Source organism: Myxocyprinus asiaticus, chromosome 48 (genome assembly GCF_019703515.2).
Source record: "Myxocyprinus asiaticus isolate MX2 ecotype Aquarium Trade chromosome 48, UBuf_Myxa_2, whole genome shotgun sequence".
Taxonomy (NCBI): Eukaryota; Metazoa; Chordata; class Actinopteri; order Cypriniformes; family Catostomidae; genus Myxocyprinus; species Myxocyprinus asiaticus.
In genome coordinates, this window is record NC_059391.1 from 30,492,907 (window position 1) to 30,515,645 (window position 22,739).

Genomic DNA, 22,739 nt, shown 5'->3' on the forward strand with positions numbered 1-22,739 from the left:
TACACATAAAATACACATAATCCAAACATAATCTACACATTAGCTACATATAATCTACACATAATCTACACATAAAATAGGGTTATGTAACCCTATTTAACTAGCCCTAACCCCTAACCCAATCTACACATACTCTACACATAAAATACACATAATCTACACATAATCTACACATAAAATACACATAATCTACACATTAGCTACACATAATCTGCACATAATCTACACATTAGCTACACATGTGTATTTTCTCAGGCACTTCTTGAGTCTAAATAGACACAAAACTCACATAATGTTAGTAATACACACAAATAACAATAGTCATATCATACTGTTCATGTGTTAAACTTGCTATAGTTTACTTCCATGTTGCTTATTCATCAAATATTGATGTCAAATGTAAATCAAGTCAGTCACTGAAACATCAGCACCACCTTGAGTAAGAAATACAGATATGAGATTCTGATAATTCACCACTATCACACAGAAAGTCAACGTGATATGGTAGTCATTTGTATGAATATAATGCTCATTTGTCTTGTGATAAACAAAGAAATATATATCCTGTGAAAGTACACTTAAATAGAAATTAAATAATCACAAGCATGATTTATAAAAGCGCAACACTATTACATATCTCATGTCCTTAATGACCATATACACTTTTGGTAATTAAACAGTTATAATATATATATATATATATATATTACACTTTTAAGAAGAGAAAGGTTGGGGAATACTAAAGAGGTGTGGGCATAAGTCCAAAAAATGGATGAGGAACAGGGTCACTAAAGACTGTGAGTATGTGTATGAGTGTGTGTATGAGTGTGTGTGTGTGTGTGTGTGTGAGTGTGTGTGTGTGTTTGTGTGTATGTGTGTGTGAGTATGTGTATGAGTGTGTGTATGAGTGTGTGTGTGTGTGTGTGTGTGTGTGTGTGTGTATGTGTGTTTGTGTGAGTGTGTGTGTGTGTGTGTGTGTGAGTGTGTGAGTGTGTATGTGTGTGTGTGAGAGTGTCTCTGTGTGTGAGTGAGTGTGTGTGAGTATGTGTATGTGTGTGTGTGTGTGTGTGTTTATGTGTATGTGTGTGTGTGAGTACGTGTATGAGTGTGTGTGTGTGTGTGTATGTGTGTGTGTGTGTGTGTGTGATGTCTGTTGTGTGTCATCGGATGTTCTGTGGGATGATGCTAACTTCCTGTCGCTGGAGTCATTGGACATTTCCCAGAATTCAATTTGAAATCATCCAGGCGTCCGGTCTGAACGCACTGTAAACATCATCAACTACAGTTGAATGTTTGATGAGAGTTCACTGAGCCATATCTACTGTTCAATGAGCAGTTCACAGGCTCAGGATGTGTTTTCAAACAAATGAACCAGAACCATCAGGCACAGGAACAGTTAAAACTGCCCATTTGAGCAATAATTAATGTGCAATACACAGCTTAGTCTATTTATATTTGTCCAACACATCCTACCTCTTCTGCCATTACATTCCCTTGCACTGTATATAACAGATTTGTATTTACATTTGCACTACGTATGTATATATATATGTATGAATGCATGTGTGTGTGTGTGTGTGTATATGTGTGTATGTATATATGTGTATGTATGTATATGTGTGTGTGTATATATATATATACAGTTGTGCTCAAAAGTTTGCATACCCTTGGAGAATTGGTAATATATGTACCATTTTTAAAGAAAACATGAGTGAGCAGGCAAAACACATTTCTTTTATTTCTTATGGGATTCATATTCAACTGTAGGTTATAACAGAATGACACAATCATAAAACAAAACATGGCAACAAAGAAAACAATGAAATGACCCCTGTTCAAAAGTCTGCATACCCTTAGTTCTTAATACTGTGTATTGCCCCCTTTAGCATCAATGACAGCGTGCAGTCTTTTGTAATAGTTGTCTATGAGGCCCCAAATTCTTGCAGGTGGTATAGCTGCCCATTCGTCTTGACAAAATGACTCCAGGTCATGCAAAGTCTTTGGTCGTCTTGCATGAACCGCACGTTTGAGATCTCCCCAGAGTGGCTCGATGATATTAAGGTCAGGAGACTGTGATGGCCACTCCAGAACCTTCACCTTTTTCTGCTGTAACCACTGGAGGGTCAACTTGGCCTTGTGCTTAGGGTCATTGTCATGCTGGAAAGTCCAAGAGCGTCCCATGCGCAGCTTTCATGCAGAAGAATGCAAATTGTCTGCCAGTATTTTCTGATAACATGCTGCATTCATCTTGCCATCAATTTTCACAAGATTCCCCATGCCTTTAGATCTCACACATCCCCAAAACATCAGTGAGCCACCACCATGCTTCACAGTGGATATGGTATTCAAATGACTGGAACAAACATGGGGTTAAAAGTGAAGCAGTTATAGGGGGTCTGGGTATCTCAGCGAGTATTGATGCTGACTACCACACCTGGAGTTTGAAGCCAGGTCTCCTTAGCAACCAAATTGGCCTGGTAGCTAGGGAGGGTAGATTCACATGGGGTAACCTCCTCGTGGTCATGATTAGTGGTTCTCGCTCTCAATGGGGTGTGTGGTAAGTTGTGTGTGGATCGTGGAGAGTAGCATGAGCCTCCACATGCTGTGAGTCTCCGCGGTGTCATGCACAACGAGTCACGTGATAAAATGCACGGATTGACGGTCTCAGAAGCGGAGACAACTGAGACTTGTCCTCTGCCACCCGGATTGAGGCGAGTAACCGCGCCACCATGAGGACCTACTAAGTAGTGGGAATTGGGCATTCTAAATTGGGAGAAATGGGGATACAATAAACTGTGAAGCAATTATAAATCTGATTACTTTTTCCATGAAGTTATCAATGAAGTAGTCTGATTACAATTTTAGAGAGGTAATAAGTAATTTGTAGTGGATTGCTTTGTTAATTAGCTTATTATTAACAAAACTTTTTAATGCTAAAATGTTTTTAATGCTAATCAGAGTTGAGATGCAGCTTCTTATCTGTCAAATCACAACAGCAGTTAAATATATTCATAAATACAGAATAAACAGGGCTGTGTTTGTTAGTGAATAGAGGACATGTGATGTACTGCCATCATGAGTGATCAGTGTTCAGTTCTAGTGTTGCTGTTTAATTTAGAAAACCAACAACCTGCTGCAGTAATCACTCCGAGTACCTCAGATAGAGTTTCACGTGTGTGTGTCAGTGTGTGAGTGTCTGTGTGTGAGTGTGTGTTTCAGAATGTGTGTGTTTGTGTGAGTGTGTGCATGTGTGAGTGTGTCTGTGTGTGAGAGTGTGTGTGTGAGTGTCTGTGTGTGAGTGTGTGTTTCAGAATGTGTGTGTTTGTGTGAGTGTGTGCATGTGTGAGTGTGTCTGTGTGTGAGAGTGTGTGTGTGTTTGTGTGTGTGTGTGTGCCAGTGTGTGAGTGTCTGTGTGTGAGTGTGTGTTTCAGAATGTGTGTGTTTGTGTGAGTGTGTGCATGTGTGAGTGTGTCTGTGTGTGAGAGTGTGTGTGTGTTTGTGTGTGTGTGCCAGTGTGTGAGTGTGTTTCAGAATGTGTGTGTTTGTGTGAGTGTGTGCATGTGTGAGTGTGTCTGTGTGTGAGAGTGTGTGTGAGTGTCTGTGTGTGAGTGTGTGTTTCAGAATGTGTGTGTTTGTGTGAGTGTGTCTGTGTGTGAGAGTGTGTGTGTGTGAGTGTCTGTGTGTGAGTGTGTGTTTCAGAATGTGTGTGTTTGTGTGAGTGTGTGCATGTGTGAGTGTGTCTGTGTGTGAGAGTGTGTGTGTGTTTGTGTGTGTGTGCCAGTGTGTGAGTGTCTGTGTGTGAGTGTGTGTTTCAGAATGTGTGTGTTTGTGTGAGTGTGTCTGTGTGTGAGAGTGTGTGTGTGAGTGTCTGTGTGTGAGTGTGTGTTTCAGAATGTGTGTGTTTGTGTGAGTGTGTGCATGTGTGAGTGTGTCTGTGTATGAGTGTGTGTTTCAGAATGTGTGTGTTTGTGTGAGTGTGTGCATGTGTGAGTGTGTCTGTGTGTGTGTGCCAGTGTGTGAGTGTCTGTGTGTGAGTGTGTGTTTCAGTATGTGTGTGTTTGTGTGAGTGTGTGCATGTGAGTGTGTCTGTGTGTGAGAGTGTGTGCGTGTTTGTGTGTGTGTGCCAGTGTGTGTTTCAGTATGTGTGTGTGTTAGTGAGTGTGTGTTTGTGTGAGTGTGTGCGTGTCTGTGTGTGAGAGTGTGTGCATGTTTGTGTGTGCGTGTGTGTTTGAGTGTGTCAGTGTGTGTGTCAGTGCGTGTGTGTCAGTGTGTGTCAAATCAAACATCTGCCAGCAAGAAGTTTGTTTGACACATGTTTGTCAAACCCTGAAGTTTAGTTTTATAATGTTGCGGAGAGCTTGTTCATTCACTTCTGACTGAATTTCAAATATGGCTGAATTTGACGGGCTGCATGATGTTAGCCAATCAGAACAGTGGGCGTTTACTCTGAAGTTTAAATGAGACGCTGAGGCCAAAACCGAGCGTTTAGACAGAGGGCCAGAATCAGGGTGGAAAATGAGCATTTATTATTAAACTATGACAGTTCTGGAGCAAAAATAACTTTTTCTGATGAAAATCTCCAACAGCTCTTGAGTGCAGATCACATTTGCTTTCATATTTGTGATATATAGTAATCCTCCGACAGACATTCTTAAGTGTGATCTAAAGAGATATTTCATGTTGTTCCAAACCTGTATGACTTTCTTTCTTCTGAGGAACAAAAAGGAGATGTTTAGCAGAATGTTCACACAGCTCTTTTTACATTGAACAGACACTGTCAAAATTTACCAAAATGAAGCTCAAAGGGATGTTGCTTTATTAGTGGTGCTGTTACTTTACTAACAGATCAGACTCATGATTTTCACCAGAAAACCCCCATAGACTTACACTGAGGAGGGACTCCAGTCAGATCTAGAGATATCATGAGGGTGCTTTTGATGTGCATCTTTATAGTGACACAAAAAATACAAAGACACGCAAATATAAATATATAAAGAGGATGAAAGATCAACTTTTATTACATTGAGATATCAGAATCCACATGTTTCAGGACAAAATAATATAATAATATTGGAAGCAAATCAGTCATCCGGCATCTTCAGAAGTCAAACCGAGTTTTTATCAGCTTCAGTCACACTGTAAAACTGTTCAATGTGCACAGATGTTCACTCTGTGACTTACAGAAAATACAATCTGATTTATTTCCTGTGTAGCTCGTGAGAAACTCAACAAATCAGATCGTAAATCTGAGCATCACGCAGCACTCTGACAGCACACTGAATATGATAAAGTGCACATTAAATGTCAAATCACAATATCAGTGAAACAAGACAAACAATCTACTATAGTGTCTTACACTAGAACTAAACATCACAATCAATATTAGCATGATTATTATCATTGTGCGTTCTGATTGTGAGATTAAACACCTTGTTTGTGTAATAAAGTTCTGCTATTATGTACGTCTGTCTGATGTGTTTTAATACAGCAGCTCTTTTATAAGCATTTAAATCACATCCACTTACAAGAATAAAATCAGATGAATAAAAGTGTGGCGTGACCGCACGAGTGGATTCTCACATCACAGAACCTTTCCAGTAAAACTGAACAGCTGCATTTGAACTGTTTCTTATTATTAATAATTCAGCCTGTAGTTTTACACACTGTGTGTGTGAAGTGCTGCTTGTGTTTGTGTGTGCAGAATAAAGGCAGATCAAGCGAGATATGAGCTGCTTGTAATCTTCAGAAATAAACAGCTGTCTGTATCATCACACATCATTAATCATGTGATTACAGCGAGTGTTTGAGGTCCGGCTGTTTCAAGTGCGTTCACATTTCATCTGTACATGTGATCAATCACACACTACAATAATCCTCATTTCTGTTTCAGGTAAACATGAGATTATTCTAGCGTTCAGCTCCATTCATACTTGGAGTGTGTGTGTGTGTGAGTGTGTGGTGTATGTGTGTCTGTGTGAGTGAGTGTGTGTGTCTGTGTGTGTGTGAGTGTGTGTGTGAGTGTGAGTGTGTGTGTGGTGTATGTGTGTCTGTGTGAGTGTGCTTGTGTGGTGTATGTGAGTGTGTGTGTCTGTGTGAGTGTGTGTGTCTGTGTGTTTGTGTGGTGTATGTGTGTGTGTGTCTGTGTGAGTAAGTGTGGTGTATGTGTGTCTGTGTGAGTGTGCGTGGTGTCTGTGTGAGTGTGCATGTGTGGTGTATGTGTGGGTGTATGTGTGTGTGTGCATGAGTGTGTGTGTGTGTCTATGTGTGTGAGTGTGAGTGTGCTTGTGTGGTGTATGTGTGTGTGTATGTGTGTCTGTGTGAGTGTGCTTCTGTGGTGCATGTATGTGTGTGTGTATGTGTGTCTGTGTGAGTGTGCTTCTGTGGTGCATGTATGTGTGTGTGTGAGAGACTAGAGCTGCACAGTATATCTGTGAATATTTCAATATCAGAATATTAACATTGAAACGGTCAGAAATTAGACGGGGGCTCAGGGCAAAAATGACAAAAATACACCTGAAATTCTAAACGTACAAGCATAAAATGCCCCATAATTAACTGTTCTGTATTTCCTTTTATTTGTAACATGTGATATAGTTCTTAATATCCTGTTTTAGTCCTATTGATATGTATTGTAGCATTAAATATGAGTGAATGTATGTATATGTAATTTTTCAAGTAATTTGTGATAATGTAAAAGATTTTGGAAATAATTTACAACAAGGTTTAATTTGATAACAATAATTAACAACATTAGTTCATATGAACTATCAATGAACAACACTTACAGCATTTTTTAATCTTGTTTAACATTAATTTTTAAATAAATTATACATTTTAAAAATCAGACGTTGTATATGTACAGTAAACATCACTTAATGCACTATGAACTAACATGAACTATTAATAAACAATTGTGTTTTACAAATGACATTAAGATTAATAAATGCTGTAAAATACTGATAGTTCATATTACATAAAGCATTAACTAATGTTAGGAAATATCACCTTATTGTAAAGTGTTAGCAAGATTTTATGATCAGCATCAATACTGCAATCTGAAAATATCAATTCAAACAATAAACTCTTTTTCTATACCATTTTACAACAATTATGAATCTTTTTTTTACTGTATATTATCTTTATCGTGCATATATAAAACACTACTAAATACTACCGATTTTTAAAGTGAACATGTTTTTGAAAAGGTAAAATAATACACATTTATATTGGCCATCATTTCAGTTATTAAACATGAAAATAATGAATGGTTATTAATATCGGCACTGATATCTCTACTGGAGCATCTCTTAAAGAATCACTATAATGCTGCTGTGAAACACAGATGAAACTCAAATACATGAACTGTAACGATGACCTCAATAAATACCAGTCTAGACATGAGTGTCTTTAGTCTTGAGGAGTGAAGGATCATGGGAAGGTTGTGTTAGTGTTTGTACATGTGCACTTTGAGTCGCAGCCAGTCACTGAGTCTCTGCGCTGAAGTCTTGTCTCGTTTCAGCTCGTTTACGGCTCGTCTGAGTTTCTCCTGGTTTCTCTGCAGGTACTGAAGCCCCTCCCACTGCATCTGCGTCAGTTTCTCATCACGACTCTCGTCCAGCGCCACGTCCTCACTCATGTACGGGTTAAAACGGAAGTACGTGTGGGGTGGGAGCAGAGCGTCCAACATCGTGTGCACCACTAACAGAGACACAGACAGTTTATTACTGAACTCTTATCTATTACTTATGAAGCACCTGCTGCTTCATTATCTGACTTGATCTCTACTTTGTTATATCTGATCTAACTAACCCTAACCCTAATTGCAATAATAAACAATATATGTTGTGTAAAGTGTTACAGGTTTATTTACTGAACTAATGTTTCTATGATAATTCACTGGTACGACAAATAATTGGCTTCTTCTGTATTTTATTTCTGACTTGAATGCGTAACGTCATAATAACGAATGCCCGACTCAATGAAGGAGCTTCCCAGGTGCACTTGAAAGCATCATTACATCATACTTATATATCATACAGTATATGACACTCAATAATGCAGCACCACTGTTCAAGAGTCCATTGCCTTGTTGATAGAGTTTGTTTGCTCTAGGATGTACATTCATTGAACCAATCAGAAAAACAACACAGGTTTTCCAAAATTCATAATACTGTTGTCGTCACATTTGATTGATGACTTGAAATGTGTTACTGAAATGTAATCTATTAAAAGGTAAACGAGATCTTGGCAAGTCTTAAAACATTCTGCTCTTAAAGAGGCTCCATCATTACACTAAACTCTGATGCATCTCTGGTCTTGATGCTTTTCTAATGTTGGCTCAGAATATTAAGCTGTATTTTGTGTAATGGATTGAATCATGTTGTTTTACTGTCACTGGGAATAAGGGATTTCATTGGAGCCCCTCTGACAGACAGCTGTCAATCATCTTTAAAGTCTGGAGCTAGTCAGTATCGCCTACAACACATACAGTCGTGTGAATAAATAAGTACACCCCATGGAAATCGTTGGCTTTTTTTTTTTTTTTTTTTACATATTTGGACCACAAAAATAAAGGAAGGTCTGCACTCTGAAAATGTCTTCATAAGAGTTTGTAACACACCAATGGAAAGGAGGAGGCGAGAACCGGCTTGACAATATAAATAATATTTAATGAGAAACTGAACCAAAAAGACAAACACACACAGGTGTCGGACAGCTGTCCGTAACTCTCTCTCTGTCGCACCGCCGTCTCCAGTCGGCCTTTATCCCTCTCGGGCTAATCAGTCTGATTAGGAGCCGGGTGTGTAGAATCACGACCCGGCCCCGCCCTCCGCCCTGCCACATTCCTCCACCGTTCACTCAGGCCGGGGAGCCCCCGGCATGACGAACATCACACCCCCCACCCCCCTTCCCTGGGGGGGGGGGGCGTGCCTTCCGCCCCGTCTGCCGGCAGGTCATCCCCATCTACCTGGATCAGGGAAGGGGACAAGGGGAGGGAAACAAAACAAAAAAATGTGGCACCTACACGCCGTAATGGCGATCGTGCCAAATTAACAAAAACATTTAAAAAGAGAGGGAAAAAGCCAACAGGGAGCGGTAGCGCGAGAGAGAGAGGAGAGAGAGAGAAAAAAAAATGTACTTGCCGGTTCTCCGATAAGCCGTAGCCTGGTCCTCGGCCACTCCTCCACCCTCTGGTGGATGACAGCCGTGCCTCCCCGGACAGATCGGAGGTAGTCCTCTGGCCCCTGACGGACGGAACGCCCCGTCGCGTTTTCGGTGAATGGAAGGGGTCTCCCCCGCCCCTGGCAGCGGTTCTCCCACTCCTGGCGGTCTTCAGGCTTTTGACACTATTTGACCCTGAGTTGCTCATTTGTGGGCTGGACACAGCATTTGTTGAGGTAAATAACAGGCCCATTGCTGTTTACCTGGCAGAACAAACATTTGTTCTGTCAGAGAGGAACAACAACTGTAGATTGCTTGTTTGCTGTGTTTTTTGTTTACTGACACTGGACTATCATTCCAGACTAGCAGATCATTCAAGGTCTCCTGGAGAGGAGAGGTGTCCAAGACACACCAGCTGACCACTGGGGTTCCTCAAGGATCAGTGCTTGGACCCCTTCTCTTCTCAATGTACACAACATCACACGGACCGGTCATTGAGAACATGGATTTTCCTACCACTGCTCTGCAGATGTTACGCAGCTCTACCTGTCGTTCCAGCCTGATGACCCTACTATCTCAGCTCGTATCTCTGCCTGCATCTCTGACATTTTGGTCTGGATGAAGGAGCGCCACCTTCAGCTCAACCTTGCCAAGACAGAACTCCTCGTGATCCCAGCCAACCCATCTGTTGACCACAACCTCACAATTCATCTTGGTTCAACTACACAAACACAAACCAGAACAGCCCGGAACCTGGGAGTGGTGGTAGATGACCAGCTTAATTTCACTGCACATATCTCATCAACTGCCCGGTCTTGCAGATTCGTGCTTTTCAACATCAGGAAAATCAGACCTTTCCTGTCTGAATATGCTACACAGCTCCTGGTCCAAGCTCTGGTCATTTCAAGACTGGACTACTGCAATGCTCTGTTGGCTGGCCTTCCAGTTAACACAATTAAGCCATTGCAAATGGTCCAGAATGCAGCAGCACCTCTGGTCTTCAATCAGCAAAAAAGGGCTCATGCCACCCCACTCTTGATTTCACTCCACTGGCTACCTGTAGCTGCCCGCATCAAATTCAAGGCTTTGACTCTGGCTTTCGGTGGATGGAAGGGGTCTCCCCCGCCCCTGGCAGCGGTTCTCCCACTCCTGGCGGTCGGCCAGGAGCCCTCCCCACTCACGGTTGGCGGTCTCAGACCCCGCCGCGTTTCAGTGGTGGGCAGAGGTCTCCTCCGCCCCTGGTAGCGGCCCTGACCGCTCCAGGCAGTCAGTTAGGAGCCTCTCCTCCCCTCGCGGTCGGCAGCCGTTCCTCCGCTTTCAGGCAGCCGGGCTCCTCCGTCCCCTGGCGGATGGCCGCGGCTGCTCATTTTGGGTGGATGGTAGTGGCGAGGACTCTACTACGGCGCATCCCTCCTCCTTCCCGGGTTTTGGCACCAGTGTAACACACCAATGGAAAGGAGGAGGCGAGAACCGGCTTGACAATATAAATAATATTTAATGAAAAACTGAACCAAAAAGACAAACACACACAGGTGTCGGACAGCTGTCCGTAACTCTCTCTCTGTCGCACCGCCGTCTCCAGTCGGCCTTTATCCCTCTCAGGCTAATCAGTCTGATTAGGGGCCAGGTGTGTACAATCACGAGCCGGCCCCGCCCTCCACCCTGCCACAGAGTTATTAATTATTTTACTTCAGGGGAATTAAAACAAACGTTTTGGCCAAAAGCCTTCCTCAGTGACATATTTGGACAAGCAAATATTTGATCCTCTTTGAAACAGTGCCTATTAATAACGTTGATATACTCGTAAAATTGACATTTTGTAGTCATTTTCATAATTTACACAAACAAAAAAAACAGAAGAACATGAAGTACACCCCTACATTTATCACACCTTCACATACATAAAATTAGAATCAGGTGTTCAAGATTGGGTGCCAATTATTGGTACCTCCTTAGGGAGTGCAGGTGTAACCTGTCCTAATTAAACCTCTCACATCTAGTGTCTGGTGTTCTCTTTGCTATTGAGGTGTATGGTATCATCATGCCAAGATCTAAAGAGTTCTGTAAGGCCTTCAGAAAAAAGGTTGTGTATGCCTATGAGTCTGGCAAGGGATTTAAAAAGATCTCCAAATTATTTGAAATAAATAATTCCACTGTAAGGAAAATCATCTACAAGTGGCGTAGATTTCAAACGACTGCCAATATGTCCAGGACTGGCCGCCCCAGCAAATTCAGCCCATGAGCAGACCGTTTGATGAAAAAAAGAAGTCTCCAAGAACCTCAAAATTTCATCAAAGTGCATGCATCTATAATCAGAAAGAGATGACATAAATTTGAACTGCATGGGAGGCGAGCCAGGAAAAAGCCTTCTTGAGCTGTCTAAAAAGGACATTAGAGCAAGACTACAGTTTGCCAATGAACATACAGTCAATTCCAGGCCTTTTGGAATAATATGCTCTGGACAGATGAATGAAAGATAGAGTTGTTTGGCCACAGTAACAGTACACATGTTTGGTGCAAACCAAAGACAGCTTTTTAGGAGAAGAACCTCATACCAACTGTGATGCACGGTTATGGAAATGTTATGGTTTGGGGTTGCTTCGCTGCCTCTGGGACTGGGCACTTGCAGTCATTGATTCAATTATGAATTCTGTATCATATCAAAGAGTGCTTGAAGATAATGTGAGGCCATCTGTCCGAAAGTTGAAGTTGAACAGGAAGTGGACCTTTCAGCATGATAATGATCGTAAACACACTAGCAAATCCACCAAGCAGCGGCTCAAAAAAAGACATAGAGGGTTATGGAATGGCCAAGTCAAAGCCCTGATTTGAATCCCACTGAAATACTGTGGGGGGATTTGAAACGGGCAGTTCATGCAAGAAAACCCTCAAACATCTTGCAACTGAAATAATTTTGCAAGGAAGAATTTCATCAAGCCAATATCAGAGACTGGTGGACAATTATGCAAAATGCCAACAAGAAGTTATTTCAACTAAAGGGGGCAATACTAGCTTCTGAGGCCAAGGGTGTACTTACTTTTTCCACACAAGAATATCACATCTATTGATGTTATTGTTGAATACATTATTGAAACCCTAACCCTTATCTTTGTCTATTATTGAGCATTTTAGGGCACTCCTGTTTTAGTTTCAGGCTTTTGACACTTTTTGACCCTGAGTCGCTAATTTGTGGGCTGGACACAGCATTTGTTGAGGTAAATAACAGGCCCATTGCTGTTTACCTGGCAGAACAAACATTTGTTCTGTCAGAGGGGAACAACAACTGTAGATTGCTTGTTTGCTGTGTTTTTTGTTACGACACTGGACTATCATTCCAGACTAGCAGATCATTCAAGGTCTCCTGAAGAGGAGAGGTGTCCAAGTCACACCAGCTGACCACTGGGGTTCCTCAAGGATCAGTGCTTGGACCCCTTCTCTTCTCAATGTACAAAACATCACTCGGACCGGTCATTGAGAACATGGATTTTCCTACCACTGCTATGCAGATGATACGCAGCTCTACCTGTCGTTCCAGCCTGATGACCCTACTGTCTCAGCTTGTATCTCTGCCTGCATCTTGGACATTTTGGCCTGGATGAAGGAGCGCCACCTTCAGCTCAACCTTGCCAAGACAGAACTCCTTGTGATCCCAGCCAACCCATCTGTTGACCACAACCTCACAATTCATCTTGGTTCAACTACACGAACACAAACCAGAACAGCCCGGAACCTGGGAGTGGTGGTAAATGACCAGCTTAATTTCACTGCACACATCTCATCAACTGCCCGGTCTTGCAGATTCGTGCTTTTCAACATCAGGAAAATCAGACCTTTCCTGTCTGAATATGCTACACAGCTCCTGGTCCAAGCTCTGGTCATTTCAAGACTGGACTACTGCAATGCTCTGTTGGCTGGCCTTCCAGTTAACACAATTAAGCCATTGCAGATGGTCCAGAATGCAGCAGCGCCTCTGGTCTTCAATCAGCAAAAAAGGGCTCATGCCACCCCACTCTTGATTTCAACACTTGTAGCTGCCCGCATCAAATTCAAGGCTTTGACTCTGGCCATCAGGACAGCCAATGGAACCGCACACACTTCAATTCACTTCTTCAGGTCTATGCTCCAGCTCACTCTCTGTGGTCTATGAACGAGTGACGCCTGGTGGTCCCATCAAAAAGAGGCTCAAAGTCTATTTCACAATCTTTTACTTTCTCTGTTACACTGTGGTGGAATGAACTTCCAACCTCCACACAATCTGCTGTTACCTTCTCAACATTCAAGAACCAGCTGAAAACACATCTGTTCTGTGGGCACTTAACCAACCCACACTAAATGTACTTACTACTGCACCTAACCTGCACTTAATGTGCAAAAAAAAAAAAGAAGAAGAAGAAGAATAAATCCTTGTCTGTCTCTTTCTTCTGTGCTAGCATCTTTACTCCAGCCACTGTGAGAACTTGGCAGTCCTATACTGCAGATGTTTTTAAACTTTGTATGACAAATTGATTGCTGTGTGTCTCATTTGTAAGTCACTTTGGATAAAAGTGTCTGCTAAATGACTAAACGTAAATGAAAAAGATCATTTTCCTTGTGGTTTTGTTCAAGTATATCAACTTTATTAATAGACAATGCTTCAAATGTTTGCTTGTCCAAATATGTCAAAAAGGCCAACAATTTCCATGGGGTGTACTTATTTTCTTCACAAGACTGTAACTGACAGTCATTGAAACTCGTCGAATCTGTTGAAGACCTCGACTCACCCTCCGTGTCTGTGGCACTGCTGATGACGTTGGTGAGTTTGGTCTTCAGGCTGGTGTAAGAGACGCTGTTTTTGCCAGCTGTCTCGAAGCGTCCCGTTCCCAGAGAGACGACGCACTGTAGTGGGACGCCTGGCCACAAACACTGACACTCATGAATCGCCAGAGCCGTCGGGTTATTGATCAGCAGACCACCGTCCTGCAGACACACACACATTACAACCCTCACCTGATCGAACCCTTCATCAATCTGCTCCATACAGATCAAAACAGTTTATAATGTCCTCAGTTAACCTCCTGTGACACAGTGATTCATGTTTGTCATCTGTAAAGGACATATGATTTTAATGAATTTCTCTGAGATCTCACATAATTTCATAAATTTGAAAAAGATGTGTGTTAACATGATTTTACTTTGATAAAATCACTTACTAACTGCATATGTGTAAAGTTAGAGCCAATTTTACAACTTTGTTGCCATGATGATGAAATGTCAATAAACCCTAAAACAACTGTAAAAATGATGATTTAAACAACTTTACAGCTCAAATAACACATGAGTTTTAACAGAATAACTTTGCCAATTTTTTTTTGACTTAATGCATCTCAGAAATCATAGGGCCCCTTTATATACAGGCTGTTTTTGGTTTGGACTTGAACCTGCATCTCCCACATGTGCACCACAGCTTGATGAGTCCAAAGAACATGTGCTAAACAGTACACCATGTGTGAGCCATCAGGAGTTTTCAGGCTCATAAGACTGCCGTACGCGTTGAGATTGTTATCTCCAGCTTGGATCTCTGTATGTCAAACAGATGATGGTTAATGTCGTGACTCGTCCGTATTCTCACCAGACAAAACACAAAATCATCATAAACACATCCTGCATTTCAGACCCAACAGTCGTTTAATATCAGTGCTGAATAACACAAGAGCATGATGGTTTCCTGCAGGCGGGGTGGGGGGGTGGGGGTCAGACACTTCAAACGCAGGGGTCTCATTATAGTGATGCCCATCAGCGGCCCGTGGGCTCCAGAGGTGTCCAGGGACTCACAGACGCTGTATTTTTGTGTGTGTGGGGTGGGGGGGGAGCCCGACACCATGCGGGACCCCGGCGGCCCCTTCATCATCACAGCCGAGAAACCGTGTGAGAGCCGCGAGCGCTTCAGAAACAGAGCAAAAGAGAAAGAACGAGAGACTGAGGGAAACAGAGAATACAGCTGCACAAACCACATCAACTGAACATCAGAGACAATCAAAACAAGCCAACAGCAAAATAACAAACATATTGAGTCACAAACTGCTCTTGACTTTATATTCTTTCATTTTATTAGTGCTGTTTACTAAGTCAAGCATCTCTAGTACTGCTGCTCAAACCTCTAACAGATATGACCTAACTCGATTATTAGTGTCGAATCATGTGTGTTGTTGAGAGAGCTGAGCTGTTACTTTTCTAAGACATCACCTGAAAAACCCCATAGACTTATATTAAATGACTCCAGTCAGATGAATAGAGCAGAATATCACACAGAGTATTTTCACTTCAGCCATTACACAACCACCTAGCAACTATTCTGAACACCTTAGCAACACCCAAGCAACAACCCAGAATACCACTGAGAAACTCTCTAGAAACCGTAGAGCAACGCCCAGGAAACCACTTACAACAGATAGTGGCGGCGAGTGATGCATTTTCTTCAGAAAATTAAAAACTACTTTGACATGTGGGTCATTCCAACAAGTCTTACAAGTAACTATAGAGAAAGAGGAATCTATGTTAAAGATTTTATTAATTATACCGGTCAAGTTAAATGACTTAAAAAATTCCGATATCCATCCGGTTAAATAGCCAGGATCAATGTGGACATTCAGTAGATAAATTAGCCACTACATGGTCTGTGAATGATATCTAGCAAACATATTTGTACATTTATATTAATTATTTTATTTCTGTTAACATAAATGACCAAAGTTCAGCCATGATAGCTGATAGGTTCTATGACTTGTTATCTGTTAGCCAATCGGCTCACTCACATGTGACATGTTAAGCCAATCGGCTTGGATGGTGTAAGCTGATTGGTCCTTTGCCATGCAGCCGGGTAGCCAGTCTCTTTGTTTAACATTTAAATTGCTCAGTTTTGCAGATAAGCCAGGTTCTCTGCAGCACGCTGTGAGAGTTTGTGTCTGAAACCCACCTCCACCCCAGCACCACCTGTCTAGATCTGCTACATGAGGGTTGTTTGTCATGTCTATTTGTGCAGCAGCATGTCATACATACTTGATGCAGCATGTCTTGCATTGTCTAATTAAGCAGCAGCATGTCCGTATGCTTAACTCAGTATTTATCTGTATTTTCTAGCAGTAGTAAGTCTCTGTGTGTGTGTGACATCATTTCATGACATAAATCTTCAATTAAAGATCACAGTATCATTACAGGGTGGACAATAAATCAAGAGACACACAAAAAAACCTCCACTATCAGTGTTAAAATTTAAAATGGTGTCCTCCTGAATAATGATGTGTGTTCTCTCATCAGATCTGCTGTTCAGAGGGTTTCACTGTTTCCAGCCGGCCGTGAGAGAGTTTCTAGAGGTCTGTGTCTCTGTAAATGAGGAGCTTCATCTGAAGTGACAGTGAAAGTTTGTGTCTCACTTTCTGCTCCATCAATAATTCATTTCAAGACTCACTGACATCCACAAACTGAGACCCAAACATCTGCTTCGTATGCTCTCTGGATTATTGTGGGATTCATACTCTGAAGGATCTTGATGTTTCACAACAGAGTTAAAGCTGTCAGCATTTGACAGGTCAAAGGTCATTTCCCCTCGAATGACAACATCAAGCAGCCACAACACAGCAGGGTCAAAGGTCAAAGGGTTGGAGAGAAATAGCTCTATTATGAAATTTCCCCTCAGTCTGAGGATTGCAGAGATTCATTGCTTAATGTGAAATAAAACATCAACCCTCATCTTTATCCATCTGCCAGTGAACATCTTGTTCTTGATGACTGTTTGAAGAAAAACAAATGTGTTTGAAGGTTACAGACAGACAGACAGAAAACAAGGCTAGAGAGAGTGAGTCCACCAGCACGTTCATCAAAAAAGCAAAGGCAAAATGTATGCATGCTTTGTTGATTTAAAAAAAGCATTTGATTCCATTTGGCATGATGGTCTATATTATACAATTCTACAATCCGGCATTGGGGTAAAATGTACGACACTATCAAATCCATGTATTCAGACAACAGATACAGAGTTAAAATTGTCAATAAAAGAACAGAATTCTTCACTCAAGGGTGTGGAGTGAGACAGGACTGCAGTTTGAGTCCAACTCTGTTCATCTTTTACATTAATGAGTTATCAGTGCTACTGGAACAATCTGCAACACCCGGTCTTACTCTAAATAATTCTGAAGTTCTTCTCTATGCAGATGATCTGGTGCTGCTGTCAGCTACTGCACAAGGACTACAGCAGCACCTGGACCTGCTGCAGAACTACTGTCAGAACTGGGCCATGACAGTCCATCTGAAAAAAACTAAAATTATGATCTTCCAGAAAAAAGCCAGATTACAGGAAACCAGATACACATTCACTCTGGGAAACACACCCTACACTACGACTACATCGGTCTTAAAATCAGTGCTTCAGGGGGTTTGGTCTGGCAGTGAATGCACTAAAAGAGAAAGCTAGAAGAGCATTCTCTGCTATTAAGGGCAAATTTATCCAAATAGACATTCCTGTAACAATGTAGTGTAAAATCTTTGATAGTATTATTATGCCTATTGCTCTGTATGGATGTGAGGTTTGGGGTCCACTCTGTCTGACAGATTACTCTAGATGGGACAAACACCCCATAGAACCCCTTCATGCAGAATTCTGCAGAAACATTCGAAGAGTTCAGAGAAGAACACCTACTAATGCATGCCGGGCCGAACTAGGCAGATACCCCCTAATTATACATATTGAAAAACGATCCCTCAAATTCAAGTTCCCCTAACACACTGCAACATGAAGCCCTTAAAACCCAAGAGCTGAAGCCTAAAACCAGTCCCCTTTATCAGCTGACTCTGAAACTCACAAACACACTAACAACTAACAAACACCAGTTTCAGACCAGCACTGCTGAACAAAACCAAATCACAATAAACCAAATCATAAAAGAAAGCACAAATTCATATTTGGACCATTGGGAAAATGAAAGTAAAGCAGAATATCTCCACACTGTAAGAGATCCAAAACAGAGACGGATCCTCACCAAATACAGACTCACTGATCACAGTCTGGCCATAGAAAACAAACATGAACGAGTCTGTGCTCACTGTGACAGAGACACACTTTCTCCTTCACTGGGAGAAACTGAACTCTCATGCCACAGTTCTCCAGTTCAGCAGAAACAGATCAAATGCAGGTGTTACTGGGGGAGGACAATCATGCATCAGTTGCAGCTAAATTCAGAAACCAATCACTGCCTTAATGTACTTCAGTCACTGTATTTATATGTTCTTATGTTCATTATGTCTTGTTAAATGCTTATTTTATTTTATATTGTATAGTGTATATTGTTATTATAGTTTTTATTTTATTTTATTCATTACCTGGGACCTTATTTTAATTCTAGTTTTATTATTTGTTACTGTTTTATTATTATTGTTTGTCTCGTCATTATCTGTTTTGTGTATTAATGCTTTGGCAATATTTATGTAAACACAATAATGCCAATAAAGTACTTTAAATTGAATATTGAAAATTGAGAGAGAGAGAGACAGAGAGAGAGTGAGTGAGACAGTGAGAGAGACAGAGAGACAGTGAGTGAGACAGTGGGTGAGACAGAGAGAGAGAGTCAGAGAGAGAGACAGTGAGTAACACAGAGAGAGAGACAGTGAGAGAGACAGTGAGTGAGAGACAGAGAGAGAGACAGTGAGTGACACAGAGAGAGAGACAGTGAGAGAGACAGAGAGTGAGACAGTGAGTGAGACAGAGAGAGAGTCAGAGAGAGAGACAGTGAGAGAGACAGTGAGTGACACAGAGAGAGAGACAGTGAGAGAGACAGAGAGAGAGACCAGTGAGAGAGACCAGTGAGAGAGACAGAGAGAGAGACAGAGAGAGAGACAGAGAGAGAGACAGTGGGTGAGACAGTGGGTGAGACAGTGGGTGAGACAGAGAGAGAGTCAGAGAGAGAGTCAGAGAGTGAGACAGAGAGAGAGACAGAGAGTGAGACAGAGAGTGAGACAGAGAGAGAGACAGAGAGTGAGACAGAGAGAGAGACAGTGGGTGAGACAGAGAGAGAGAGTCAGAGAGAGAGACAGTGAGTGAGACAGAGAGAGAGACAGTGAGTGAGACAGAGAGAGAGAGAGAGAGAGAGAGACAGAGAGAGAGACAGTGAGTGACACAGAGAGAGAGACAGTGAGAGAGACAGTGAGACAGTGAGTGAGACAGAGAGAGAGACAGTAAGTGAGACAGTGAGAAAGACAGTGAGACAGTGAGAGAGACAGTGAGAGAGACAGTGAGTGAGACAGTGAGTGAGAGACAGAGAGTGAGACAGAGAGAGACAGAGAGTGAGACAGTGAGAGAGACAGAGAGTGAGACAGAGAGTGAGACAGTGAGAGTGACAGTGAGTGAGACAGAGAGAGAGAGACAGTGAGTGAGACAGAGAGAGAGAGAAAGTGAGTGAGACAGTGAGTGAGACAGAGAGAGAGACAGAGAGAGAGACAGAGAGACAGTGAGAGAGACAGTGAGAGTCAGAGAGAGAGACAGAGAGAGAGAGACAGTGAGACAGTGAGAGAGACAGTGAGACAGTGAGAGAGACAGTGAGACAGTGAGAGAGACAGTGGGAGAGACAGTGGGAGAGAGAGACAGAGAGAGAGACAGTGAGACAGTGAGTGAGACAGTGAGTGAGACAGAGACAGTGAGAGAGACAGTGAGTGAGACAGTGAGTGAGACAGTGAGTGAGACAGAGACAGTGAGAAAGAGAGAGAGACAGTGAGAGAGACAGTGAGAGAGACAGTGAGAGAGAGACAGTAAGTGAGACAGAGAGAGAGACAGTGAGAGAGACAGTGAGAGAGACAGTGAGAGAGAGACAGTAAGTGAGACAGAGAGAGAGACAGTGGGAGAGAGACAGTGAGTGAGATAGAGAGAGAGACAGTGAGAGAGACAGTGAGAGAGACAGTGGGGGGGGGGGGGACCTTGTATGGGTTTGTTTACATTTTAATTGTTACTTTATTTGACAGTTGGAGTTTGAATAGTCTCGACCCCTTTAAACATTCTGGCAATGTAAGTCTATGGGATTTTGGGGATTTCTGATTGCCCACTGTGCGAAAACCTAAATTCCGATCATATAGAAAAGTCACAGCAACCGAGTCAGAACAGTCTGAAGTCAGAACAAATCTGTACCAAATTTGGTGAATGTAGCATGAAAGATCTAGGACGAGTTACAGTCTGATATTTTGGTCAGCGGAATAACAGTATGTTGACAGAATAATCAAGACTGCCGCTGTTCTCATTGACCTGCTCTTCTGGTTCTGGGAGATTTCACTTCATTATTCTGCTGTGAGTTCAGCGTTTAAAATTAAACCTGCTGGAAACATCTCAAATCACCTAAAGGGAAACAGAATGTTCTCTGTATTTGTTTACGTCAAGAGCGAGGCCTGATGACATCATACATGGAATGATTCAACTTCTGCTTCATTTCTAGACTCAGCACACAGACAAAAATTAAAGGTCCAAAACTTAGTGAGCTGCCTCGCTGTCTCCTGCCTACATAGGCAGCTGTCATCCTTACTGAAATGATGCCTCATAAGAGAGCGATTTGGAACACCCTACATAAGCAGCAGCTCCATGTATCTTTCAAATAGCGCTCCTCACACGCAGCTCACGGGACACTCGACTCGCAACTGATTTCAATACAGGTGATGCAAGAGAAACGACGCAACCCTCTAATGAGCATAAATACGCACAGCACACATGCATTTTGGGTAAAATACTCGGTTTTGTGTCATATTAAACTGTTATTTATCGATACTTTTCAGTATTGAATGGATTATAAGTATTTATAATCAAAATTTCTCTCGCTTCGTCTGCCATCTTGGATTTATTTTCCACTGAGCTCATCACGGCGCACTCTGGGATCGCCTACAAGGAAGCGCGTAATTGTGATTGAATTACACCTCAAGAATCTGAGTCTTTCCAACTGTATGACTGAGATCATTTCCGTGATCCATCTCTGGAAGGAGGGGGGAGAGGGTGATTTCCAGTTCTTAAGAACAAGCATTTTAGTGACAATCATACCCAGTTTTAAAGACTGTGGCAATACTCCCGGCAGCCAGAGATAGCGAGTTCAGTGTCTGGCAGGAAGGGCCTGTTATAAGCCTTGGAATACCAATCAAATATGCTTAACCAGAATCCAGACAATGAGGTGCAGAACCAGAAGGCGTGAGACGCTGTGTCTTCAGCCACTTTGCACCTGTCGCACATAGGTGGGACAGAAGGGAAAATTTTATGCAGCCTGGCTTTGATGTAGTGTAACCGATGGACAACTTTGAACTGGATCATTTGGTGTCTGCTGTTGACTGAGCAGGCTTGAATCAGACATACACTTGTCCCACACTACCTTGGACAGCTCAATTCCCAGGTCCTCCTCCCAGTCCGTCTTGAGCCTCACAGTGGAGGCTGCAACGTGGCCATCAAACAAACTTCAAAACAAGATGCCTGGAGCCAGGAGGGCTTCTTAGGATGTCAAAAAAGACATGCCTCTCTGGGAGAATTCCGAAACTACAAATCTTGGACTTAGGGAGGAAGAGATTAATGGACATAGTCAGGGGACTGGGATCAGAAATCTGTATGCGGTGGTATTTTGTGTTAGTTATGTGAGAAATTAGCTGAGAGTCAAACAAAAAATAATTTATTCTACTATAAGATTTGTGGACATGAGAATAAAAGGAATAGCCCCTGCCAGTGGGGTGTCGAACTCTCCAAATGTCTACCAGATTCCTGTATTTAAGCGGGTCATTTAAGGCCTGTACTGACGCGATCGCAGAGTGGGGTACGAGTAGACAATCTTTCTAAGTGAGGGTCTCAATAACAGTTCAAGTCTCCACCAATTATTATGTAGAGTTATTGCCATCAGGAAGTAGGTCAAAAACCTTCTTCTAAAAATTAGGGTCGTCTGTGTTCAGACCGTAAACGTTTAGGAAAGTCAGCGGAAACGAGTTTATGGTTCCCGAGACAATAATATATCTGCCATAAGGGTCAGTGGCCATAGAGGCAAATTAAAATGGAATGTTTTTCCTGAAAAGAATGGCCACCCCGCGGGCATGAGAAGTAAATGGCGATTGGTAGACCTGCGATATCCAATTGCACCTCGGCTTGCTCAGTTGCTTTCATGTGAGTCTCCTGCAGAAAAATCACATCTGCGGATAGTGATTTAAGGTGTCTCAAAACTTTATAACTCTTTATCGCGTGGCCCACCAGCGTCCTACCATGAGATCTCCCACCCTCCTTCGTGTCTACCTGAACTGGACACGAAATTCCCAGTTCCATCCAGAAAAGAGCTGCCGGGCAATTGGCAAAATCCAGTATTCAAAGAAAAATCACCCTCCCCGAGGCTTCATTTTTGAACATAGGCAGCATGATACCATCAAAAAACAAAGAAAAAATAAGGCAATTTGAGTTAGAGGAGGATTGCACAATGCCCCCCACCTAAAATTAGGCATTCATGAAATAAATTCGAAATCAACCTGTACAGCGGCATGTGTATGTAAAACATTCATTGCTATTAAGTCCCAGTGCAATAAACAGCCTAATACAACTGCATAGTAAAAACAGT

At 42.2% G+C, this 22,739-nt stretch overlaps 1 protein-coding gene across 4 annotated transcripts in view; it reads right to left on the reverse strand.

Moving 5' to 3' along the window:
* Positions 1–368: 368 nt before the first annotated feature.
* The window catches only part of LOC127437160 (calcium-independent phospholipase A2-gamma-like), a 37,491-nt gene continuing 15,120 nt past the window's right edge, over positions 369–22,739 (reverse strand). Inside the window, exons 9-10 of one of the 4 annotated variants that reach the window (XM_051691883.1) lie at positions 13,923–14,118; positions 4,984–7,698 (exon numbers count right to left, since the gene is read on the reverse strand). In XM_051691883.1, coding sequence (XP_051547843.1) covers positions 7,445–7,698; positions 13,923–14,118 — 450 coding nt within the window. In that variant the 3' untranslated portion in view covers positions 4,984–7,444. Of the gene's footprint in view, positions 435–4,983; positions 7,699–13,922; positions 14,119–14,689; positions 16,927–22,739 lie in introns of those variants that run through there. The other 3 variants (XM_051691886.1, XM_051691884.1, XM_051691885.1) reach the window with 3 other exon arrangements.